This window comes from Oncorhynchus kisutch, linkage group LG9 (assembly GCF_002021735.2).
Source record: "Oncorhynchus kisutch isolate 150728-3 linkage group LG9, Okis_V2, whole genome shotgun sequence".
NCBI lineage: Eukaryota > Metazoa > Chordata > Actinopteri > Salmoniformes > Salmonidae > Oncorhynchus > Oncorhynchus kisutch.
This window is the reverse complement of record NC_034182.2, coordinates 35,108,621-35,130,901: the sequence shown is the minus strand read 5'-3', so window position 1 is coordinate 35,130,901 and position 22,281 is coordinate 35,108,621. Positions and strand designations below refer to the sequence as shown.

Here is a 22,281-nt window from a genome sequence, read left to right as displayed (position 1 = left end):
GTAGACCAATTTGGCTTTCTAGTCTCTCCAAAAGAATGTGGTGATCGATGGTATCAAAAGCAGCACTAAGGTCTAGGAGCATGAGGACAGATGCACAGCCTCGCTCTGACGCCATTAAAAGGTAATTTACCACCTTCACAAGTGCACTCTCAGTGCTATGATGGGGTCTAAAACCAGACTGAAGCATTTAGTATACATTGTTTGTCTTAAGGAAGGCAGTGAGTTGCTGCGCAACAGCTTTTTCTAAAATTTTTGACAGGAATGGAAGATTCGATATAGGCTGATAGTTTTTTATATTTTCTGGGTTAAGGTTTGGCTTTTTCAAGAGAGGCTTTATTACTGCCACTTTTAGTGAGTTTGGTACACATCCGGTGGATAGAGAGCCGTTTATTATGTTCAACATAGGAGGGCCAAGCACAGGAAGCAGCTCTTTCAGTAGTTTAGTTGGAATAGGGTCTAGTATGCAGCTTGAAGGTTTAGAGGCCATGATTATTTTCATAATTGTGTCAAGAGATTTAGTACTAAAACACTTGAGTGTCTCTCTTGATCCTATGTCCTGTCAGAGTTGTGCAGACTCAGGACAACTGAGCTTTGAAGGAATACGCAGATTTAAAGAATACGCAGATTTAAAGAGTCCGTGATTTGCTTTCTAATAATCATGATCTTTTCCTCAAAGAAGTTCAGGAATTTATGACTGCAGAAGTGTAAGCCATCCTCACTTGGGGAATGCTGCTTTTTAGTTAGCTTTGCGACAGTATCAAAAAGACATTTCGGATTGTTCTTATTTTCCTCAATTAAGTTGGAAAAATAGGATGATCGAGCAGCAGTGAGGGCTCTTCGATACTGCGTGGTACCGTCTTTCCAAGCTAGTCGGAAGACTAGCCGGAAGACAATTTTCTGAAAGCTTGCTTCAGAGCTCGGGTATTTTCTGTATACCAGGGAGCTAGTTTCTTATGAGAAATGTTTTTAGTTTTTAGGGGTGCAACTGCATCTAGGGTATTGCGCATGGTTAAATTGAGTTCCTCAGTTAGGTGGTTAACTGATTTTTGTCTTCTGATGTCCTTGGGTAGGCAGAGGGAGTCTGGAAGGGCATCAAGGAATCTTTGTGTTGTCTGTGAATTTAGTAAAGACTTAAAGGTTTAGACCGAGTCTGCGTCTCTCACATGGGTAGACAGACCATTCCATAAAAATGGAGCTCTATTTGAGAAAGCCCTGCCTCCAGCTGTATGCTTAGAAATTCTAGGTGTCTTTGGACACTGTGCTATCTAACCTCCAAACAAGCTTCAATGCCATACAACACTCCTTCCGTGGCCTCCAACTGCTCTTAAACGCTAGTAAAACCAAATGCATGCTTTTCAACCGGTCGCTGCCTGCACCCGCATGCCCGACTAGCATCACCACCCTGGATGGTTCCGACCTAGAATATGTGGACGTCTATAAGTACCTAGGTGTCTGGCTAGACTGCAAACTCTCCTTCCAGACTCATGTCAAACATCTCCAATCGAAAATCAAATCAAGAGTCGGCTTTCTATTCCGCAACAAAGCCTCCTTCACTCACGCCGCCAAGCTTACCCTAGTAAAACTGACTATCCTACCGATCCTCGACTTCGGCGATGTCATCTACAAAATGGCTTCCAACACTCTACTCAGCAAACTGGATGCAGTCTATCACAGTGCCATCCGTTTCGTCACTAAAGCACCTTATACCACCCACCACTGCAACTTGTATGCTCTAGTCGGCTGGCCCTCGCTACATATTTGTCGCCAGACCCACTGGCTCCAGGTCATCTACAAGTCCATGCTAGGTAAAGCTCCGCCTTATCTCAGCTCACTGGTCACGATGGCAACACCCATCCGTAGCACGCGCTCCAGCAGGTGTATCTCACTGATCATCCCTAAAGCCAACACCTCATTTGGCCGCCTTTCGTTCCAGTACTCTGCTGCCTGTGACTGGAACGAATTGCAAAATTCGCTGAAGTTGGAGACTTTTATCTCCCTCACCAACTTCAAACATCAGCTATCTGAGCAGCTAACCGATCGCTGCAGCTGTACATAGTCTATTGGTAAATAGCCCACCCTTTTTTACCTACCTCATCCCCATACTGTTTTTATTTATTTACTTTTCTGCTCTTTTGCACACCAATATCTCTACCTGTACATGACCATCTGATCATTCATCACTCCAGTGTTAATCTGCAAAATTGTAATTATTTGCCTACCTCATGCCTTTTGCACACATTGTATATAGACTCCCCCTTTGGTTTCTACTGTGTTATTGACTTGTTAATTGTTTACTCCATGTGTAACTCTTTGTTGTCTGCTCACACTGCTATGCTTTATCTTGGCCAGGTCGCAGTTGCAAATGAGAACTTGTTCTCAACTAGCCTACCTGGTTAAATAAAGGTGTTCTCAACTAGCCTACCTGGTTAAATAAAGGTGTTCTCAACTAGCCTACCTGGTTAAATAAAGGTGTTCTCAACTAGCCTACCTGGTTAAATAAAGGTGTTCTCAACTAGCCTACCTGGTTAAATAAAGGTGTTCTCAACTAGCCTACCTGGTTAAATAAAGGTGTTCTCAACTAGCCTACCTGGTTAAATAAAGGTGTTCTCAACTAGCCTACCTGGTTAAATAAAGGTGTTCTCAACTAGCCTACCTGGTTAAATAAAGGTGAAATAAATAAAAAATCAAATAAAAATAGCACGACTTTTGATGCTCCTTGGTTGGGGTCAGCAGATTATTTGTTGCAATTGCAAACGTAATAAAGTGGTGGTCCAATAGTCCAGGATTATGAGGAAAAACGTTAAATTCCACAACATTTATTCCATGGGACAAAACTAGGTCCAGAGTATGACTGTGACAGTTAGTAGGTCCAGAGACATGTTTTACAAAACCCACTGAGTCGATGATGGCTCCGAAAGCCTTTTGGAGTGGTTCTGTGGAATTTTCCATGTGAATATTAAAGTCACCAAAAATTTGAATATTATCTGCTATGACTACAAGGTCCGATAGGGATTCAGGGAACTCAATGAGGAACGCTGTATACGGCCCAGGAGGCCTGTAAACAGTAGCTATAAAAAAAATGAAATTTGCTATCGTAAATGTTAGCAACACCTCCGCCTTTGCGGGATGCACGGGGGATATGGCCACTAGTGTAACCAGGAGGTGAGGCCTCATTTAACACAGTAAATTCATCAGGCTTAAGCCATGTTTCATTCAGGCCAATCACATCAAGATTATGATCAGTGATTTGTTCATTGACTATAACTGCCTTTGAAGTAAGGGATCTAACATTAAGTAGCCCTATTTTGAGATGTGAGGTATCACGATTTCTTTCAATAATGGCAGGAATGGAGGAGGTCTTTATCCTATTGAGATGTCTAAGGTGACCACCACCATGTTTAGTTTTGCCCAACCTAGGTCGAGGCACAGACTCGGTCTCAATGGGGAAAGCTGAGCTGACTACACTGATTGCTAGTGGCAGACTCCACGAAGCTGGCAGGCTGGCTAACAGCCTACTGCCTGGCCTGCACCCCATTTCATTGTGGAGCTAGAGGAGATAGGGCCCTGTCTATATTGGTAGAAGATGAGAGCACCCCTCCAGCTAGGATGGAGTCTGTCACTCCTCAACAGGCCAGGCTTGGTCCTGTTTGTGGGTGAGTCCCAGAAAGAGGGCCAATTATCTACAAATTCTATATTTTGGGTGTGTCAGAAAACAGTTTTCAACCAATTATTGAGTTGTGAGACTCTGCTGTCGAGCTCATCACTCCCCCTAACTGGGAGGGGGCCAGAGACAATTTCTCGATGCCGACACATCTTTCGAGCTGTTTATATGCTGAAAGCTATGTTGCGCTTGGTGACCTCTGACTGTTTCATCCTAACATCCTTGGTACCGACGTGGATATCAATATCTCTATACTCTCTACACTCGCCAGTTTTAGCTTTAGCCAGCACCATCTTCAGATTAGCCTTAACGTCGGTAGCCCTGCCCCCTGGTAAACAGTTTGATCGCTGGATAATTCGTTTTAAGTCTAATACTGCGGGTAATGGAGTCGCCAATGACTAGGGTTTTCAATTTGTCAGAGCTAATGGTGGGAAGCTTCGGCGTCTCAGACCCCGTATCGGGAGGAGTAGAGACGAGAAGGCTCGGCCTCAGACTCCAACTCGCTGCTTAATGGGGAAAACCAGGTGGAAGTTTCTGTCGGCTGAATGAGCAACACCGGTTGAGCATTCCTACAGCATTTCCCTCCAGAAGCCATGAGAAAGTTGTCTGGCTGCGGGGACCGTGCGAGGGGGATCTATACTAATGTTACTATCTACTTACTGGTGGCACAGACGCTGTTTCATCCTTTCCTACACTGAAATTACCCTTGCCTAATGATTGCATCTGAAGCTGGGCTTGCAGCACAGCTATCCTCGTCGTAAGGCGATCGTTCTCCTGTATATTATGAGTACAGCGACTGCAATTCGAAGGCATCATGTTAATGTTACTACTTAGCTTCGGCTGTTGGAGGTCCTGACGAACCACGTCCAGATAAAGCGTCCGGAGTGAAAAAGTTGATTGAAGGAAAATTTTTAAATATAAACGGTAATTAAAAAGTAAAAACCGCAAAGTAAGGTTGGCAACAAAACGCACAGCAACACGTCTTATTGCTATTATGAATAATTTTGCACGCCCAATTTTTCAGTTTTTGATTTGTTAAAAAAGTTTGAAATATCCAATAAATGTCGTTCCACTTCATGATTGTGTCCCACTTGTTGATTCTTCACAAAAAAATACAGTTTTATATCTTTATGTTTGGAGCCTGAAATGTGGCAAAAGGTCGCAAAGTTCAAGGGGGCCGAATACTTTCGCAAGGCACTGTACATAATTAGAGCAGTAAAATAAATGTTTTGTCATAGCCGTGGTATACGGTCTGATATACCACGGCTATCATCCAATCGGCATTCAGTGCTCGAACCACCCAGTTTATAATCCACAAGTTGGTTTCTGAAAAGGTTCCTTCAGTGCCTCATGGGTAAATTGTGTTATTACATAACATTTGGTTAAGTATACACATGGGTTTGATGATTTGATGAATACATATAAAATCAAGAAAAGAATACACACCAACTTGAACTTGATTTTGCAATATATTGATTTAGTATTTGCAGTACAGTGGTGATCATTTTAATCCTACATTTTTTTTGTAGATGTGAAGTTTTTTCCAAAGCCTTTTTTAATTTGAATGTATCAATCCAAAGTGACAAGTGAAGTGCATGAACCCTTGGAAAAAGGTTAGTCCAGTGGTTCCCAAACTGTGGGTTGGGACCCACTTGTGGGTCACGGCAGGGGTCCATGTGATTACCTTTTAGTTTAACATTTTCAGGATGGAATAACGTGTTCAGTGTAAACTTAAATGAATAAAATTAAATAGAAAGTAGGTAGAACAGATGATGGACCTATACATTGCCTTCGGAAAGTATTCAGACCCTTTGACTTTTTCCACATTTTGTTACGTTACTGCCTTATTCTAAAATTGATTAAATAAAACAATTCCCTCAGCAATCTACACATTATGACAAAGCAATTCTTGCAAATGTATTAATAACATACCTTATTGACATAAGTATTAAGACCCTTTGCTATGAGACTCAAAATTGAGCTCATGTGCTTCCTGTTTCCATTGATCATCCTTGAGATGTTTCTACAACTTTATTGGAGTCCACCTGTGGTAAATTCAATTGATTGGACATGATTTGAAAAGGCACAAACTCAGCAAAAATATAAATGTCCTCACTGTCGACTGCGTTAATATTTGTATGAACATAAGATTCAACAACTGAGACATAAGCTGAACAAGTTCCACAGACATGTGACTAACAGAAATCGAATAATGTGTCCCTGAATAAAGGGGGGTCAAAAATCAAAAGTAACAGTCAGTATCTGGTGTGGCCACCAGCTGCATTAAGAACTGCAGTGCATGTCATGTACTGCTGCAGATTTGCCAATTCTTGCTGTGAGATGTTACCACATTCTTCCACCAAGGCACCTGCAAGTTCCCGGAAATTTCTGGAGGGAATGGCCCTAGTCCTCATCCTCTGATCCAACAGTTTCCAGACGTGCTCAATGGGATTGAGATCCGGGCCCTTCCCTGGCCATGTCAGAACACTGACATTCCTGTCTTGCAGGAAGTCACGCACAGAACGAGCAGTATGGCTGGTGGCATTGTCATGCTGGAGGGTCATGTCAGGATGAGCCTGCAGGAAGGGTACCACATGAGGGAGGAGGATGTCTTCCCTGTAACGCACAGCACTGAGATTGCCTGCGATGACAACAAGCTCAGTCCGATGATGATGTAACACACCACCACAGACCATGACGAACCCTCCACCTCCAAATCGGTCCCGGTCCAGAGTACAGGCCTCGGTGTAACGCTTATTCCATTCGACGATAAACACGAATCCGACCATCATGCCTGGTGAGACAAAACCGCAACGTGTCAGTGAAGAGCACTTTTTGCCAGTCCTGTCTGGTCCAGCGATGGTGGGTTTGTTCCCATAGGTGACGTTGTTGCCGGTGATGTCTCGTGAGGACCTGCCTTACAACAGGCCTACAAGCCCTCAGTCAATCCTCTCTCAGCCTATTGCGGACATTCTGAGCACTGATGGATGGATTGTGTGTTCCTGGTGTAACTCAGGCAGTTGTTGATTGACATCCTGTACCTGTCCCGCAGGTGTGATGTTCGGATGTACCGATCCTGTGCAGGTGTTGTTACGCCTGGTCTGCCACTGCGAGGACGATCAGCTGTCCATCCTATCTCCATGTAGCGCTGTCTTAGGCATCTCACAGTACGGACATTGAAATGTATTGCCCCGTCCACATTTGCAGTCCGCATGCCTCCTTGCAGCATGCCTAAGGCACGTTCACGCAGATGAGCAGGGACCCTGGGCATCTTTCTTTTGGTGTTTTTCAGAGTCAGTAGAAAGGCCTCTTTATAGTGTCCATAGTTTTCATAACTGTGACCTTAATTGCCTACCGTCTGTAAGCTGTCCACAAGTGCATGTTCATTAATTGTTTATGGTTCATTGAACAAGCATGGGAAACAGTGTTTAAACCCTTTACAATGAAGATATGTGAAGTTATTTGGAGTTTTATAAATTATCTTTGAAAGAAAGTATTTAACTTGGGTCAAACGTTTCAGGTAGCCTATAAGTGAAGTAATCTGTCTGTAATCAATTGTTGGGAAAATTACTTGTGTCATGCACAAAGTAGATGTCCTAACCGACTTGACAAAACTAGTTTATTGACAAGAAAATTGTGAAGTGGTTGAAAAACTAGTTTTAATGACTCCAACCTAAGTGTATGTAAACTTCTGACTTCAACTGTATATACTGAGCTCAAATAGGCAAAGAGAAACTTCAGTCCATCATTACTTTAAGACATGAAGGTCAGTCAATCAGGAACATTTCTAGAACTTTTAATGTTTCTTCAAGTACAGTCGCAATAACTATCAAGCACTCACATGAAACTAGCTCTCATGAGGACCGCCACAGGAATGTAAGACCCAGAGTTACCTCTGCTGCAGACGATATGTTCATTAGAGTTAACTGCACCTCATATTGCAGCCCAAATAAATGCTTCACAGAGTTCAAGTAACAGCCACATCTCAAAATCAACTGTTCAGAGGAGACTGCGTGAATCAGGCCTTCATGGTGAAATTGCTGCAAAGAAACCACTGCTAAAGGACACCAATAAGAAGAAGAGACTTGCTTGGGCCAAGAAACACAAGGAATGGACATTTGACCTGTTGAAATCTGTCCTTTGGTCTGATGAGTCCAAATGTTGCTGTGTCTTTGTGAGACGCAGAGTAGGTGAACAGAGGATCTCTTTATGTATGGTTCCCACCGTGAATCATGGAGGAGGTGTGAGGGTTCTTTGCTGGTGACAGTGTCTGTGATTTATTTAGAATTCAAGGCATACTGAACCAGCATGGCTACCACAGCATTCTGCAGCGATATGCCATCCCATTTTGTTTGCCCATAGTGGGACTATCATTTGTTTTTCAACAGGACAATGACCCAAAACATACCTCCAGGCTGTGTAAGGGCTATTTGACCAAGAAGGAGTGTGATGGAGTGCGGCATCAGGTGACCTGGCCTCCACAATCACCCAACCTCAACCCAATTGAGATGGTTTGGGATGAGTTGGACCTCAGAGTGAAGGAAAAGCAGCCAACACGTTCTCAACATATGTGGGAACTCCTTCAAAACTGTTGGAACAGCATTCCACATGAAGCTGGTTGAGAGAATGCCAAGAGTGTGCAAAGCTGTCATCAAGGCAAAGGGTGGCTACTTTGAAGAATCTCAAATATAAAATATAATTGATTTTACACTTGTTTGGTGACCACATGATTCCATATGTGTTATTTCATAGCTTTGATTTCTTAACTATTATTCTACATTCTAGAAAATAGTTTAAATAAAGAAAAACCTTTGAATAAGTAGCTGTGTCCAAAATAAAAAAATAAAAAGCTGTGTCCAAACTTCTGACTGGTACTTTGCATATATATAGCCTATAATCTTTGAGAATTTACAATCATCAAAATAAAAGCTAGAACATCAGACTCCCATTGATTGTATGTTTGAGCATAAGAACACAGCATTAGCCATGTCAAAATGCGTAGAATTGTGTGAAATTATGCTATAAAACATTTTCAGTCACTGTCATTGCAAAAATGTTTAGAACTGCATATAAAAATACAAATAAATTACATTCTTTGGTCATTGTTTATTTTTTCAGCTCTCAACAGTTATGGTCGATCAAGCAGCAAAAAATTGTAACGGTAGGCAGACGTCAACATTCAAGACCCAATCAAAGAGTGTGGCCCAATGATTGTCATGGTGAACGTCCAATCGTTTTTCGAGGAAGTTAAGGAATGGCAGACTGACCCTATTCGTTATAACCAATGAAACGTGGGAACGTTTAGGCGGGCACTGGTCTATACCAATAGTAGAGTTTCGCTGTACAGGTTCTCGGTATCCTCCTTTGCGATATTTCGCTGTGCGCCATTTTATGTTTCCCAGCTCGAGTGGAGAAGGTTGTGGATGTCGTTCAATGTAATATTTGTTTATCTATTTACAAGCGTTGGTAACCTACTTTAATTTGATACAACAGAGCACCTTTGGAAATGGCTACGGGAGCGAATGCAACCCCTCTAGGGAAGCTGCACCCGAGTATCGGCGCTAAACGAGGTTTTGATGCTGGGCCTGGTGCGGGGTTAATGCCTCCACCCGGGCCTCCTGTGGCCTTTCCTTCGATACCGAATTTTCAGCCACCAATTCCCAACGTGTCTTTCCCGCAAGCTCACCCGGTGTTTACTGCGGTGGCTGCTTTTCCCACCCCACCACAACCACCCCAAGGTGCCGGAATGCAGCCCCAGTCAGGTAAGCTAGGCTAGCTAGCGAGCGAAACAGCGTGGAGAAAGTCCTTCACAGTGTTGGACTGTGTTGTGGGTTGAGCAGCTAAAGTAGCTTGCTAACACCCCATATTAGCTAGCCAACATTATCGATGTTTCATATGCTGAAATGTATCTAACTAATCATTGCAATGCGAAATACACTTAGTACATTAGTAATATGTGCCAAGTGAAGTGAACAGGATTCTAGCCAACGACGTAATTAACGTTAAACACAATATTTGTTGTAACTGGTTCAACGTTAACTGGTCATTTAACAATGCACGGTAGTTATTAGGACATCGTCTTTTTAACTAACGTCACTTAGGTGTCTGTTTAGGAAATCGTAAATTGTACATTATCAGTCAACATGTATAAGACCCACGTTGAGAATACCCTCTTTCTCATCTGTCAGACTTCGGTCAGAAAAAAGCCAGGAAAAGGAGCCGCTGGAATAGTGAAACACCCGACCAGAAGACAGTCATTCCTGGTATGCCCACCGTCATCCCGCCTGGACTGACTCGGGATCAGGAGAAGGCCTATATAGGTAACTTGCTAACTTGTCCACTACTATATAACAGAACTGTACTGTACATGAATTTACAAGTTAGTGTTTAGATTTACAGGATTAACTGCCTGGTTCTTTACATGTCCCTGTGAGATCCAGTTGCCTAGTGTTTTTTCCCCCTCACTTTCTGAGTATTGAAATGTTATGTATAGTTCATGACATGTTTGCTCAATTTCATCAGTTAGAGCATATTGAAACAGTCCGTTTAGAGTCACTCACCCCACTTTGGGAGAGCAATGTCCTGACTAGTGCATAACCACGAAAGGGTTGATTTGCGTTGAAGGTGATTCAAGTACAGTCTTTTTCCAGTACATAGACACAACTTTGCAGCCCAAGCTTTGCAACTCAAGCTTATAGTGTGGAATCGTATTGCTCTACCTAACGAAATTCAGTATTTTTAAACAACTGACTATACTAACTTGTGGATGTGGGGTGTATAAAAGAAGGCCTTTATCCTAAGGAGTTACAGTAATGTGGTTCTCCTATAGCATTTTTTTTTTTTTGTGGCATCAAGGTTTGCATACCACTGGACATCCATTAGCAAAAAAGAAAGGTGTCGCTGTCCCTTGGCATGAAGGGGTCGACCAATGTTGTCCTTGTGACATGCTAAAATTTTCCTTAATGTCATACATGTGAGTTTAGTGTATGAGCAATGCTACTTAAAGTGCAAAATACTAATTTCCTGTGCATCCTTTAGAATAGGCACTAATTTGGATGTTTTAAGACCCAGTTAGTTTAAGAAACGGTCATCTTCACTCTAAATGCCTTCCAACAGTAGTGTAACACCACCAAACCGGCCTTGGTGCAGCTGGTATTTAATCGTAGATGCCTTTGCCTGCCGTTGTGCCCTTGCGCAAGGCACTTAACCCCTCACAACAACTTCTCCATTGGCGCCCCCTGATCCAACCTCTCCAACCTGTATTGTATGTGTGTCATTTGGAGGGGTTTGGATAAAGTGGAAGTCAGATTTCAGTTGAGTCTGTCTACATGTCAGTAACAGAATGGGTTATTGATTTTGAGTCATTGTTAATGGTTGGTCTTCCTTGGTATGTAAACATTCATTTGTGCCTGCCTTCTGTTCTTACTTTTTATTTTTCCTTTGTTCATTCACCACAATAACCACACAAGAAGTTCTAAAGGATTTGTTGGAAGCGTGTAAGATGAAATAGCAGTGAAATATCATTTCACAGCGGCTATGTTCATCTCATTTGAATCTTGTCAGGAAGGGGTGGGAGTTTTTGGAGGTTGGGGAGGACTGGTTTACATTTGTTCGTAACTCCTATACAGAAATGTGCATGTGATGAGTGATTTATTTTTGTTCCTTCCTATTTTACATAACCAATAGCTCCTTGGCTGTAGAGCCACTGGTGTGCAGACAGTGACTCTCTATTGGCTCATTGAACTTTATTAATGTTATATTGTGTTAGGACGACTTTTGGATTGAGTTTCCCTATTCTACTAAAGCCACAATTAACTATGATCGTATAACAAAGGTCACATTATTATTATTATTATTATGATAATAATATTACAAATTGAAATGAATCTATATGCCTATAATAGGGTTTGGAATGTGGTTATTTTATGCCGGTAGGCATGGAACCCTGCTCTAATGACCCTCTGAAATGTTGCTGTACATATAAACCCTTCCTTCATTAATGGGATGCCAAATTTTGCATATGTACATAACATCCATGCATATGTAAAACACATCCTGGGGCTTGTTTCCTGATGACTGCTCACTTTCCGTTCAATGAATTGGCTCTATAGAGTTTTGCATGGCCATTTCGGTACATCCATTTCCCCTGGAAATGAGGAAGGGTTTTACTGTTGTAGAATATTTGCTGGAATTCAGAAGTATACTTTATTCCCCTTGTGTTTTAATGTAAATGTTTAATCATTCATTGTAATCGTGTTTTTTTTTTGCCTCTAAACAAATGAGACGGTGCTCTAATTTAGAAAGCACTGTTTCCAGATTAATGTTATGGTGGTAACTGCATTTCTCTCCATCCTTCTTGTTTTTCTTTCCTAACCTGAATTCTTCCAGTCCAACTGCAGATTGAAGACCTGACTCGTAAACTGCGTACAGGAGACCTGGGAATCCCTGTTAACCCTGAGGACAGGTCGGGAAAAGTTTTAAACCCACGAACAGTAACATTTTCTCTACCTTGTTCTTTTGACGCCAAATGTTGGTCTTTGGAAAATTATACATAATTTTCAGAAGATGCTTTAGGTCTTGAAGTGTAGTAGATTTAGTATCCATTCACTAGTGGTAGAGGCATATTGTGACATAGTAGCGTAATTTTCTCAGTTTATATTTTCTTCAGTAGTAAGTACACAGGGATGTCCTACTTCTAGGCTCTTATAGTTATAACTTCCAGGGCGTCTGAAGACTAAAGATTTGACTCTGAATACAGTATTACATTTCAGTGTGACATCCAACCATTTTGAAAAAGTGATGAATGATAGAAACCTTTGGGCTCTTTAGTTAAGATAAGGTGTGAAGTTACCATGGGCACCTTTCCGGTTAACTTGGTGTTCTTCAAGCATTTCCAGCTTTATACCTATCTAAATTAGCCTCATAAGTTTATATTGTTCTTATATTCCTCAATGATTTTCTTAAATGGCATCATTGTCTCCTGACAGATGGTATTATTACTAATCATAAGTCAAAAAACAATTACCCTTATTCTGAATATCTATATAATATATATCCCACTGCATTAGCTGTAACATCTATGTTAATGATGTGCAGTGTATTATTTTTATTGTGTATGCATCCTGATTTATCCATTCTGTCAACTCAGATGTTGACTTGACTGTGTGTGTGCCATTTTGATTATTGATGGAGACATTTTTCTTCAACACTGCAGGTTTGGGTCAATACTTATGAATCTAAGTTAATCTTATTGTTAATTTAGCAGCTTATGGTTGATAATATTTGTATATTTTAGTGATGGCCAGAATGCATATTTCAGTCTCCTTGACTAGTCAGGTAGCTGTAAGGTATGGGGAATCTAGCATCTTAAATAGTTATGATATACTGTTTGCAATTTGAACAACTAGGTCAAGTATAGTTTTCAGTAATGGGTTTCTTTAGGATAACCTGCTTCTGCCAGTGCTTGACATGACAAAAAAAACATCCTGATGTGTTTCTCTGGTCTTGACTCGTCTCGTCAATTCAAGTGGTCCAACCATTGTCAGACTCCACCTGAATCCTGACAAATTAACTTTTAACCGTTGGGTGTTTTTCCATGGTCATTAATGGGTTTTCCATAATGAGGCTTCTGGATCTTCCACCCATGGGGGGGTTCCACAGTATTCCAGGTGGAACTCTAGGGCTCTGGAGGAGAACTCCTCCGATCCTGACTATTCCGGAATGACACAGACCGGCTCTGACACTTTAGTTTGCATAAGCATCTATTATTCCAGCAGGAAATGTCATGTTGTTTTTATGAGTGTGAGATTGATCTCTCTTTGTTGGCCACAGTCCCTGTTGTCTGTACTTGACATAGTTTCATTATCTTAATCAGACGTTTCCACAGCGACAGCAAAAAGCTCATCCCAGGACGCTAATAACGTCACTCCTCCACTCCCAACAAATAACGGGGGTGTTTCAGGTTGTCCGCAGTGGAAATTTCAAGATGTATAAAAAGAAACCTTTCCTATACATTTCCTCCTGAGTTGTTCATCGACCAGACCTCATTTGTGGGAGAGTGCACAATGAAAAGGGTTAACGTCTAATCATAATTCATTTTCTCTAACCCCAAATTACCCCTTGTCACCTTAACCTTTTTCAAGCACAGAGCCTCTTTAACGCAGCGAAACAGGTTTTCAGGTGTTCCATCCAAGGGGAAGGTATGGACCTGGCTTTAACACCCTCTCCACCTCGGCATCCATTATGGCAGTCTTACTCCCAAAGCCAGCGGTTCCTTTAGGAATGCAACGCTTTTTTTAAAAACGTTTACATTTTTTATTGCCCACCCCTTTCACATTACATCCTGTATGCAGGATTAATTCTGTCCATTTTGTCTAGATAGATTTAGTTGTTGAAGTGGTGGTTGGCCTTTCGGAATAGTCTTTATTACTTATCGCAAGGTGATATGTCCCCATTTTTCAGATGTAAATAAAATCCCAGAAACCATTTGGCCAGTCAAACGCTACAGCATTATAGCAACAAATGTCCCTTTGTGAATGCAGGAAGTAAAGCCAAATAGCTATCACATAGCCATTCCTATGAGAGATGACTTTGTTTTTTCCCAGTGTGACCAACTGCTTACCGTAACCATTGTTTCTCTTGCCTCCCCTTCACTGAGAAGTGGCACGGAGACATGACATTATCAAGTGTACCTTTAAAAAGAGCTTTCTTGGTAACAATGTTATTCAAGGCTTAGACATAGGGAAACTTGTGTATGATTGTCAATGGTCTTAGTTCTCCCTCCAGTTGGAGATATTAATGCTTGCCTGTCTGTACTCTCTCCCCCTCCCCCAGATCCCCGTCTCCAGAGCCCATCTATAACAGCGAGGGCAAGAGGCTGAACACCAGGGAGTACCGCACACGCAAGAAGATCGAGGAGGAGCGTCATTCCCTCATCACCGATATGGTGGCACTCAACCCTGAGTTCAAGCCCCCCGCTGACTACAAGTATGTGCCCTATTCCCCTATCTACTAACATAGTCATGTTTATTTGGATCCCCATTAGCTGTTACTACAGCAACAGCTGTTTATAGTCTAGTTTCTTCCCACTCCCCCAGAATGTTCTTTCTTGTTTATTCCCTGTTTAAATGACACTTCATGGTTGGTCTGAGTTTCAGAACTATTGCTATGTCTCTGCTGGTTTTAATGACTTCTGAGAACAGCCATGCTTCAAATTTTATTTAGCAGATGTTGTTGTGGGTGTTCCGAAGTGCTTGTCCTCCTAGCTCCAACATTGGTAGTATCTAACAATACACCCAAATATTTAAGTATTAGGATGAGCAATATTGGAGTGGCTTGACTAGGATACAGTATATGCATATGAAATGAGAAACTCTTCCCTTTGGCTTGAATGTGTAGAGACTGGGTTGTATCCTTCACTATACTAAACATGAATATCCCCCCACAGGCCCCCAGCTACCAGAGTCAACGACAAGGTGATGATTCCACAGGACGAGTACCCAGAGATCAACTTTGTTGGCCTGCTGATTGGACCACGGTGAGTTACAGGCCTTTACCATAGGGGTGGGAGTTTGCCGGGGACCTCACAATATGATGTTCTTGCAATTTGATGTTCCAAACATATTGTTCAACATATGTCAAGAGAGCCATGAGAACGAGTTTTGATCAGTCATAGAAATAGAAGTGCTAACACCAAATTGGCTCTGTATTTTAAAAGGGATATGGGGAACAAGTTATGAAGGTACAGCCAACTAGCGCAACAATAATATTGCGGTATTATGAAAACGATATGATATATCCTCAAATTAATATCCCAATATGTAACTGTATCAATCCCCCCCAACCCATAAAAAATGGTTCTATATAATATTCCTGTTGTGGGTCTATTGGCACATTGGGTTACAATGTCTGGGGTTTTGCCTAGAAGTTTCAATGGCACAAGTACAGTGAAATGCCTTAGACCCCAACAATGCAGTAATCAATAACAAGGTAGAAAATAAACACACGATATATACACAAAGTAAGCCTACTGTACACAGGGTCCGTACCATATTTACAATGTTCAGGGGGATACTGAATCGATAGAGGTAGATATGTCTAGGGGTAAGGTGACTAGGCATCAGGATATATAGTAAAAAGAGTAGCAGCAGTGTATATGATTGTGTGTGCGCAAATGGAGTGCGTGTTTGTATGTGTGTTGGAGTATCAGTGCATAGCGTGTAGGGTGCCTGTGTGTGTGCATAGAGACGGTGCTAAAATAAGAATAAAATACAAAAGGTCAACCCAGCTAGTCTGTGGAGCCATTTAGTTAGATGTTTAGTTAGCCTTTTGGCATGGAGATAGAAGCTGTTCAGGAGCCTGTTGGTGTCAAACTTGATGCACCGGTACCGCCTGCCGTGCGGAAGCAGAGGCAACAGTCTTTGGTGGTAGCTCAGTAGGTGGTGCTGATTCCTTACTACATCTCACATACATGCTGAGGATATTACTTGTGTCCTTGCAGTGGCAACACCCTGAAGAACATAGAGAAGGAGTGCTGTGCCAAGATCATGATCCGTGGTAAGGGCTCGGTAAAGGAGGGCAAGGTGGGCCGTAAGGATGGCCAAATGCTGCCAGGGGAGGACGAGCCGCTGCACGCCCTGGTCACCGCCAACACCATGGAGAACGTCAAGAAGGCTGTGGAACAGGTTAGCCCTTCATAACATCTACTCCTGGCGTTCCCGAACTCGGTCCTTGGGACCCTAAGGGGTGCACGTTTTGGGTTTTGCCCCAGCACTACACAGCAGATTCAAAGAATCACCCAATCATCAATATTTGAATCATTTGTGTAGAGTTAGGACAAAAAACAAAACTTGCACCCCTTGGGGTCCCAAGGTCCAGCATTTGGGAAACGCTGGTCTGCTGGCTTACCTCTTGTCACTGTCCACTCGTATAATACTATAACTAGCTAGTGCTATGCATTTCTATGTTCATTTGCATACATTTAAGGGTTGTCCACTATGGTGTGTCCCGTAGATCCGCACCATCCTGAAGCAGGGCATCGAGACCCCTGAGGACCAGAACGACTTGAGGAAGATGCAGCTGAGAGAGCTGGCCAGACTCAACGGAACCCTGAGAGAGGACGACAACAGGTGAGCCTGAAAAGTTCTGATATCAGCCATTCTATGGATGTTGGATAATCCCAGGTGCCTGGATAACTGTGCTCACTGCTTCACCCATCTGTTTCCCCCACAGGATCCTACGTCCGTGGCAGAGCACTGAACCCCGCAGTGTCACCAACACCACCCTTTGTACCAAGTGTGGCGGTGCAGGCCACATCTCCTCAGACTGCAAGTTCACCAGGTAATTTACCAGCTACGTACTCTGTTACATAAATTATTCCTGCTCAGAAATAAGTATTTTTGCTTGCACACATGGAATTACTTTGAAATTAGATTATTCTTATAAGGTACACAAAATAGGTTTTTTGGCTAGCCCAATCTAGTACTAGAGATTATGCAGGAACCTGCCCCTTGAGGCGTTACAGTCCGACTGGAAGTGTTGAGCCTGTGTTGTGAGGGGCGTAGAATGAAGGGGCTAGGTCCATGCCGAGGACCTGGAACAGTGGGTACTTGGAGTGATCATAGCTCCGACATAAACACTAAAGAAAATTTCTATAACAATTTCTAAAAACGTACCATGCATTAAAAGGACCTCTCTCTCCAGCTCCTTTGCTGCGCCCAGGGCCGGTGAGCCCCCCCAGTCTGCCCAGGACAAGGCCCGTATGGACAAGGAATACCTGTCCCTCATGGCGGAGCTGGGCGAGGCCCCTGTACCCTCCTCTGGTGGGGGACACTCCAACAATCAGAACAGCGGCCACAACAGAGGCAGCAACAACCAGCCACCGCCGGTGAGTTGAATGTAGTGACTAACACGACCTGAGCTTCAATTGTCTTCAAAAATCTACACATCAAAATAGGCCTTTTGTTCCATGCCAGAGATTCATGGAGACTTCGTTGGTTCCTTCGTGGAGTTCAGTTTCATCAATAGACGAGCTTAGACTACATGATAAACCGTGCAAGTCATGGAATCCCAAAAAGTGCCTCTTTTCTGACTGTATGTTTGTGCTGCAGAGCCGTCCTCCCTGGATGAACTCTGGCCAGTCTGAGAACAGGAACTTCCACAGCATGCACGGAGGACACGGTGGTCATGGCAACCAACACGGTGGTCATGGCAACCAACACGGTGGTCATGGAGGTCACGGAGGCCACCACAACTTCCCACCCCCCATGTCCAACATGGGAGGACACCCCATGCCCCCCAACAACGGTATGCCACCCCCGTGGATGCAGCCCCCACCGCCCCCCATGGGCCAGGGACACGGACACCATATGGGTAAGAGAGACACTGATAAGAGATATCTTTGTTGTTTTTGCCTGTCTCCGTTTTGTTTTCCCTTTTTGTAAACTGTCTTTGTGGTGTCATGTCCACATGAAGCCGTCTGTTTGGTCTTCGCAGTCGAATCAGTTATAACACCGCAATTGTGTCCTGTAGCCCTTTACACTCGTACCTGGGTGGAGAAGGGCAGATTTGGGCACTGATAAACACCTCAATTGGAACGCAATAGCTGTATAGTAACATGCTATACACGGCGTCAGACCTCAGGGTCTCTGCTTCACAGCGCTTTATGGGATTTTGGCTGACAGCCGTTCTAAACTTGAGAATGGCGCACAACAATCCCTCCTGCTAATTGGGCAACTTTTGGGTGTTTTTTTGTTGTGTGGGGAAAAGGCTGTAAAATATGGCGACTGTATTTTGGAAGATTAGACTAAGAAGATTATAATAAATACCGCTTTGATGTCATACAAGAAAGACAAACACCCGTGAATCCACTTGTGTTCTTCACATTTCCATATCATAAAATTTGTCATATTCGGTGTCAATGTGTTTGATCACTTTGCTTGATGTGTGGTTAAAAGATGACGTGGTCATACCCTGGGTTGCTCTGAACAGAATGAGCCAGTTAGTCTATTGTGAAGAGAACTCACTGCGACACACTCATGGCTCCTGTCAATGATCACCAAATCTGTTTCCCTGAATTGCATTGTGAAAGCCTAACACTAAGATCCTATTTTAGAACTTAACTAGTGATGTTGGCAATAGAACAGGCCTTCACATGATGTCCACCAGACCCAGATTTATAATGGACTTTTTTAAATCGCGAAAACAACTGTAATTGTGTGAACCCCAATGTGCTTCATGTTGTTCCTCAACGGCACAGCTAGCAGAGCTCAAACCAGCACCTTGACTACTATTATTATTATTATTATTACTTTTTAAACGTATTGAAGACTTATTTGAGTCATAAGTGCATTGAAATGACAGGAACTGTGTACACTTTGGAGAGGTTGGATTTTTACAAACATTGTTCAACTGACGACCAAGGTCAGCCTGCAGGCACCCGTCACGCTAGAGAGCGATGAACCAAGTAAAGCCCCCTGGCCAAACCCTCTCCTAACCTGGATGACGCTGGGCCAATTGTGCGGTGTCCTATGAAACTGATGGCCACGGCCGGTTGTGGCACAGCCCGGGAATGAACCCGGGTCTGTAATAATGCCTCTCACTATGCTGCAGTACCTTAGATCGCTGCACCACTCAGGAGGCCCCCAATTAGACCTTTTACTCAAACCCTTGTAATTCCTTTGTCATGTAGCAGCTTCCCCACATTTTCCAGGAATTTTCTTACGTTACTGAATGTATCCAGAGTATTTTCAGATTTCTTTATCAACAAATGTGGGGGGAAAGTACAGTGAATGGAAAATGCGCACACACAAATCAAGTGTGTTTGGATTCAGTCTTGTGTCGGATGAGATGTTGTCCGTCTTTGGTCTAATAATTAAAACTGTTCCCTTTTTAGATTGCTACTGTGTATATTCTGTTTATCTCTTCTGTAAGGAACATTTCCATTTAGGCCCATTCCCGCGAGTGTAAAGTGTTTATATTTTCTCTTATTTGTGTTCAGGTCTGTTGCCTCCACCCATGATGCCACCACCACCACCACCCCCAAACAACCAGCCTCCCCCTCCACCCTCGGGTCCCCTGCCTCCATGGCAACAGCAGGCCCCTCCGCCCCCTCCCACCAGCAGCATGGCCACTAGTGCACCACTGCCATGGCAACAGAGTAAGAACACTCGCATTGAATCAGTGCAGCGTGTTATTTCTAGTGTCTCCCACTAACTAAAGTTATTTCCTCCCCAGATACGACCACAACGTCCAGTCCTGGCACTGGCAACCTGCCCCCCTGGCAGCAGCCCCAACAGTCCGCTGCCTCGGCTGCCCAGCCCCCTCCCCCCATGGGCAACCCCTCCATGGTCCCCCCTCCGCCCGGAGTCCAGCCCCCTCTCCCCCCCGGCGCCCCACCTCCCCCTCCTCCCCCACCCCCCGGCTCGGCCGGCATGATGTATGCCCCTCCACCTCCCCCTCCGCCCATGGATCCCTCCAACTTTGTCACCATGATGGGGATGGGGGTGCCAGGCATGCCCCCCTTCGGTATGCCCCCTGCGCCTCCACCGCCACCCCCCCAAAATTAAACACCCACTGAACCTTCTTAAACACAGTCCTGCTTAGCATGCAGAGAAGCTCCTCAACAAGAGGGAGGTGGTGTGGTTGAATTTGTACATTTGCTTAACTTAATGTTTCTGTTAAAGTTGGTGTGTTTGATCACTCTATACGTTCTGTCGATTTGTTTTGTTTTTTTGTGTTTTTTGGGGATATTTTTTTTCCAGGGTTTACTCCCTCCATGATTGGTTTATGACTCACTTTGCATACCAAATAACCCACCTCAGACATGTATATGCTTTGGTTTGCCGACTGGACTATGAATGTCCTATTCTCATTCCTTAGTTCTACCTAAAAGTATAACTAGTGTGTTTTTCTGAGTTATAACAGGCTAATAAGCTGTTTGATGGATATTTACCTTGGATACATTGGTTATGGAGTGATCTATTAAAGTTGAACTCAAGCTTAGTCGTCATTTTGTCATCATCTACAGGACATTTTACTGTTCAGATTATCCAGCCAATTTTGTAGGCATGGTAGTCCAATGGCTTCGGCCTTCATTCACCGTCATGTTCCATTCACTTGCTATTGGTTTCACTGAGCTGAATATTTTTCTGCTGTTTTCCTAATTGAACCCGATGTGAAGTGTAATTGCTCAAATTTCTTGGACGTCGCATCTCCCTCTTGATTATTTTGTCTGAAAAACGGGTCTTTGTAGTACTGTTTATTATTTGTATTTTTTTTTTTAAAGAAAACAACCTGTGCATTTCAGCAGTTTCTAGTGAGATTTTTCCCAAGACAATTAATTTAGGTCTATGTGGATGCAGCAGGGAATAGGATTTTGCATCCTACAGCTGATTGGCTTAAGAGATGCTCTGAGCAACTTAAATTCTAAGGAAGTCTGATTGGATGCTTACTTGTTCTGTTACCAACCTTTGCCCTCCATGCTTGTATCGCTTCAGCAAAATCACAACCCTATTTCAGTTCCCTTTAGTTACTTGAGTTCATGAGGAAAAAAATAAACTGTTAGATGACATTATACAATTGTAATTTTTACTCTATTTTTGGAAATAGTTTGTCAGCCTTGTGTTGGGTCTAGCCTGAATTAATAGTCCTTGCAGTGTTGCTTGATTGTTTATTAAACTCATCTTTAACTAATTTTGCAGTCTGATTTGCTTTTCTCGGCCTTGTAAACTGTCTTTCCTCTGACACTTGAATACAGCTTCCACAGACAATTGTTTTGACCTGTAGTCTAGACAGAAGGCTTGCTGGCTCAAGCCTCACTTTAGATAAAAGCCCAGTGGTATAGGCACAGATGGGACAAAGATCCATATATTTCACTGGATGTTAATGCAAAGCATCTCCTTGGTGTTTCCACTCACTACCAAATATGCTAGTGAGAGGAAGCCCATTGGCGGGCAGTGGGAGAAGATGGAGCGAGATGCATTTTGGCAGATATTCTATAATATTTTTAATTGAAACATTTGATCTCAATACTGTTCTGTTCCCAAAACTAGAATCTTATGAACAAAAAAAGTTTGAAATTGTGTTGTTTAGGAGTGTGAAGGCGAATTGAGTAACTGCACACGCACTTCAGAGTAGGCATTCCAAAATGAAAATATGCAGATAATACTAGAATGCTTCAATTAGATCTCGCTTGCTCGTGCTGGGCTCTGCTCCCCTCCTTGTTCTGTCCGCTATGGCTAATTTATTCCCATTGGAAACGACAGGCTGTGGTTTGTCTTGGTTTAGTTATAAAAAATCTTTGGTATGAGGCTGTTTTCTGTGTACTACACTATCTGCACTCCTGCATCCAATAAGTTTTGTTTTACTGTTTTGTCTCCTAGGCTCTATCACAGACTTTCGGCTGTGGTAAGGCGAAAGCAACCAACTGAAGTCGGGGAGGTGCATCTGCAACAGCCGAAAGTTGGACTCTAATCTAATCAAACCAAAGTTTGTCACGTGCCCTGAATACAACAGGTGTAGACCTTACACTGAAATGCTTACTTAAAGGCTCTAACCAATAGTACAAAAAATATTAGGTGAACAATAGGTAAGTAAGGAAATAAAAACAGTAAAAAGACTGG

General features: G+C 43.0%; 1 protein-coding gene and 1 non-coding gene across 2 annotated transcripts; both read left to right on the top strand.

Moving 5' to 3' along the window:
- Positions 1–9,032: 9,032 nt before the first annotated feature.
- Positions 9,033–21,205, top strand: LOC109896510 (splicing factor 1). The gene is made up of 12 exons (XM_020490767.2): positions 9,033–9,423; positions 9,850–9,981; positions 12,050–12,125; positions 14,495–14,647; positions 15,108–15,197; positions 16,161–16,344; positions 16,673–16,788; positions 16,892–16,999; positions 17,363–17,546; positions 17,770–18,031; positions 19,659–19,817; positions 19,895–21,205. The coding sequence occupies exons 1-12, from the start codon at positions 9,168–9,170 to the stop codon at positions 20,224–20,226; spliced, it is 2,052 nt and encodes a 683-aa protein (XP_020346356.2). The 5' UTR covers positions 9,033–9,167; the 3' UTR covers positions 20,227–21,205.
- Positions 17,162–17,293, top strand: LOC116375339 (small nucleolar RNA SNORA17). The gene has a single exon (XR_004211091.1). It is a non-coding gene; the product is annotated as a small nucleolar RNA SNORA17 (small nucleolar RNA).
- Positions 21,206–22,281: the final 1,076 nt, after the last annotated feature.

What these genes read in the sequence shown, in the direction of transcription:
- LOC109896510 (XM_020490767.2), top strand. Translation starts at nt 9,168, where the DNA reads ATGGCTACGGGAGCGAATGCAACCCCTCTAGGGAAGCTGCACCCGAGT. An exon ending in CCTGTTAACCCTGAGGACAG is followed by an intron (nt 12,126 to 14,494) that starts GTCGGGAAAAGT and finishes CCCCTCCCCCAG; the next exon opens with ATCCCCGTCTCCAGAGCCCA. An exon ending in TCAGACTGCAAGTTCACCAG is followed by an intron (nt 17,000 to 17,362) that starts GTAATTTACCAG and finishes CTCTCTCTCCAG; the next exon opens with CTCCTTTGCTGCGCCCAGGG.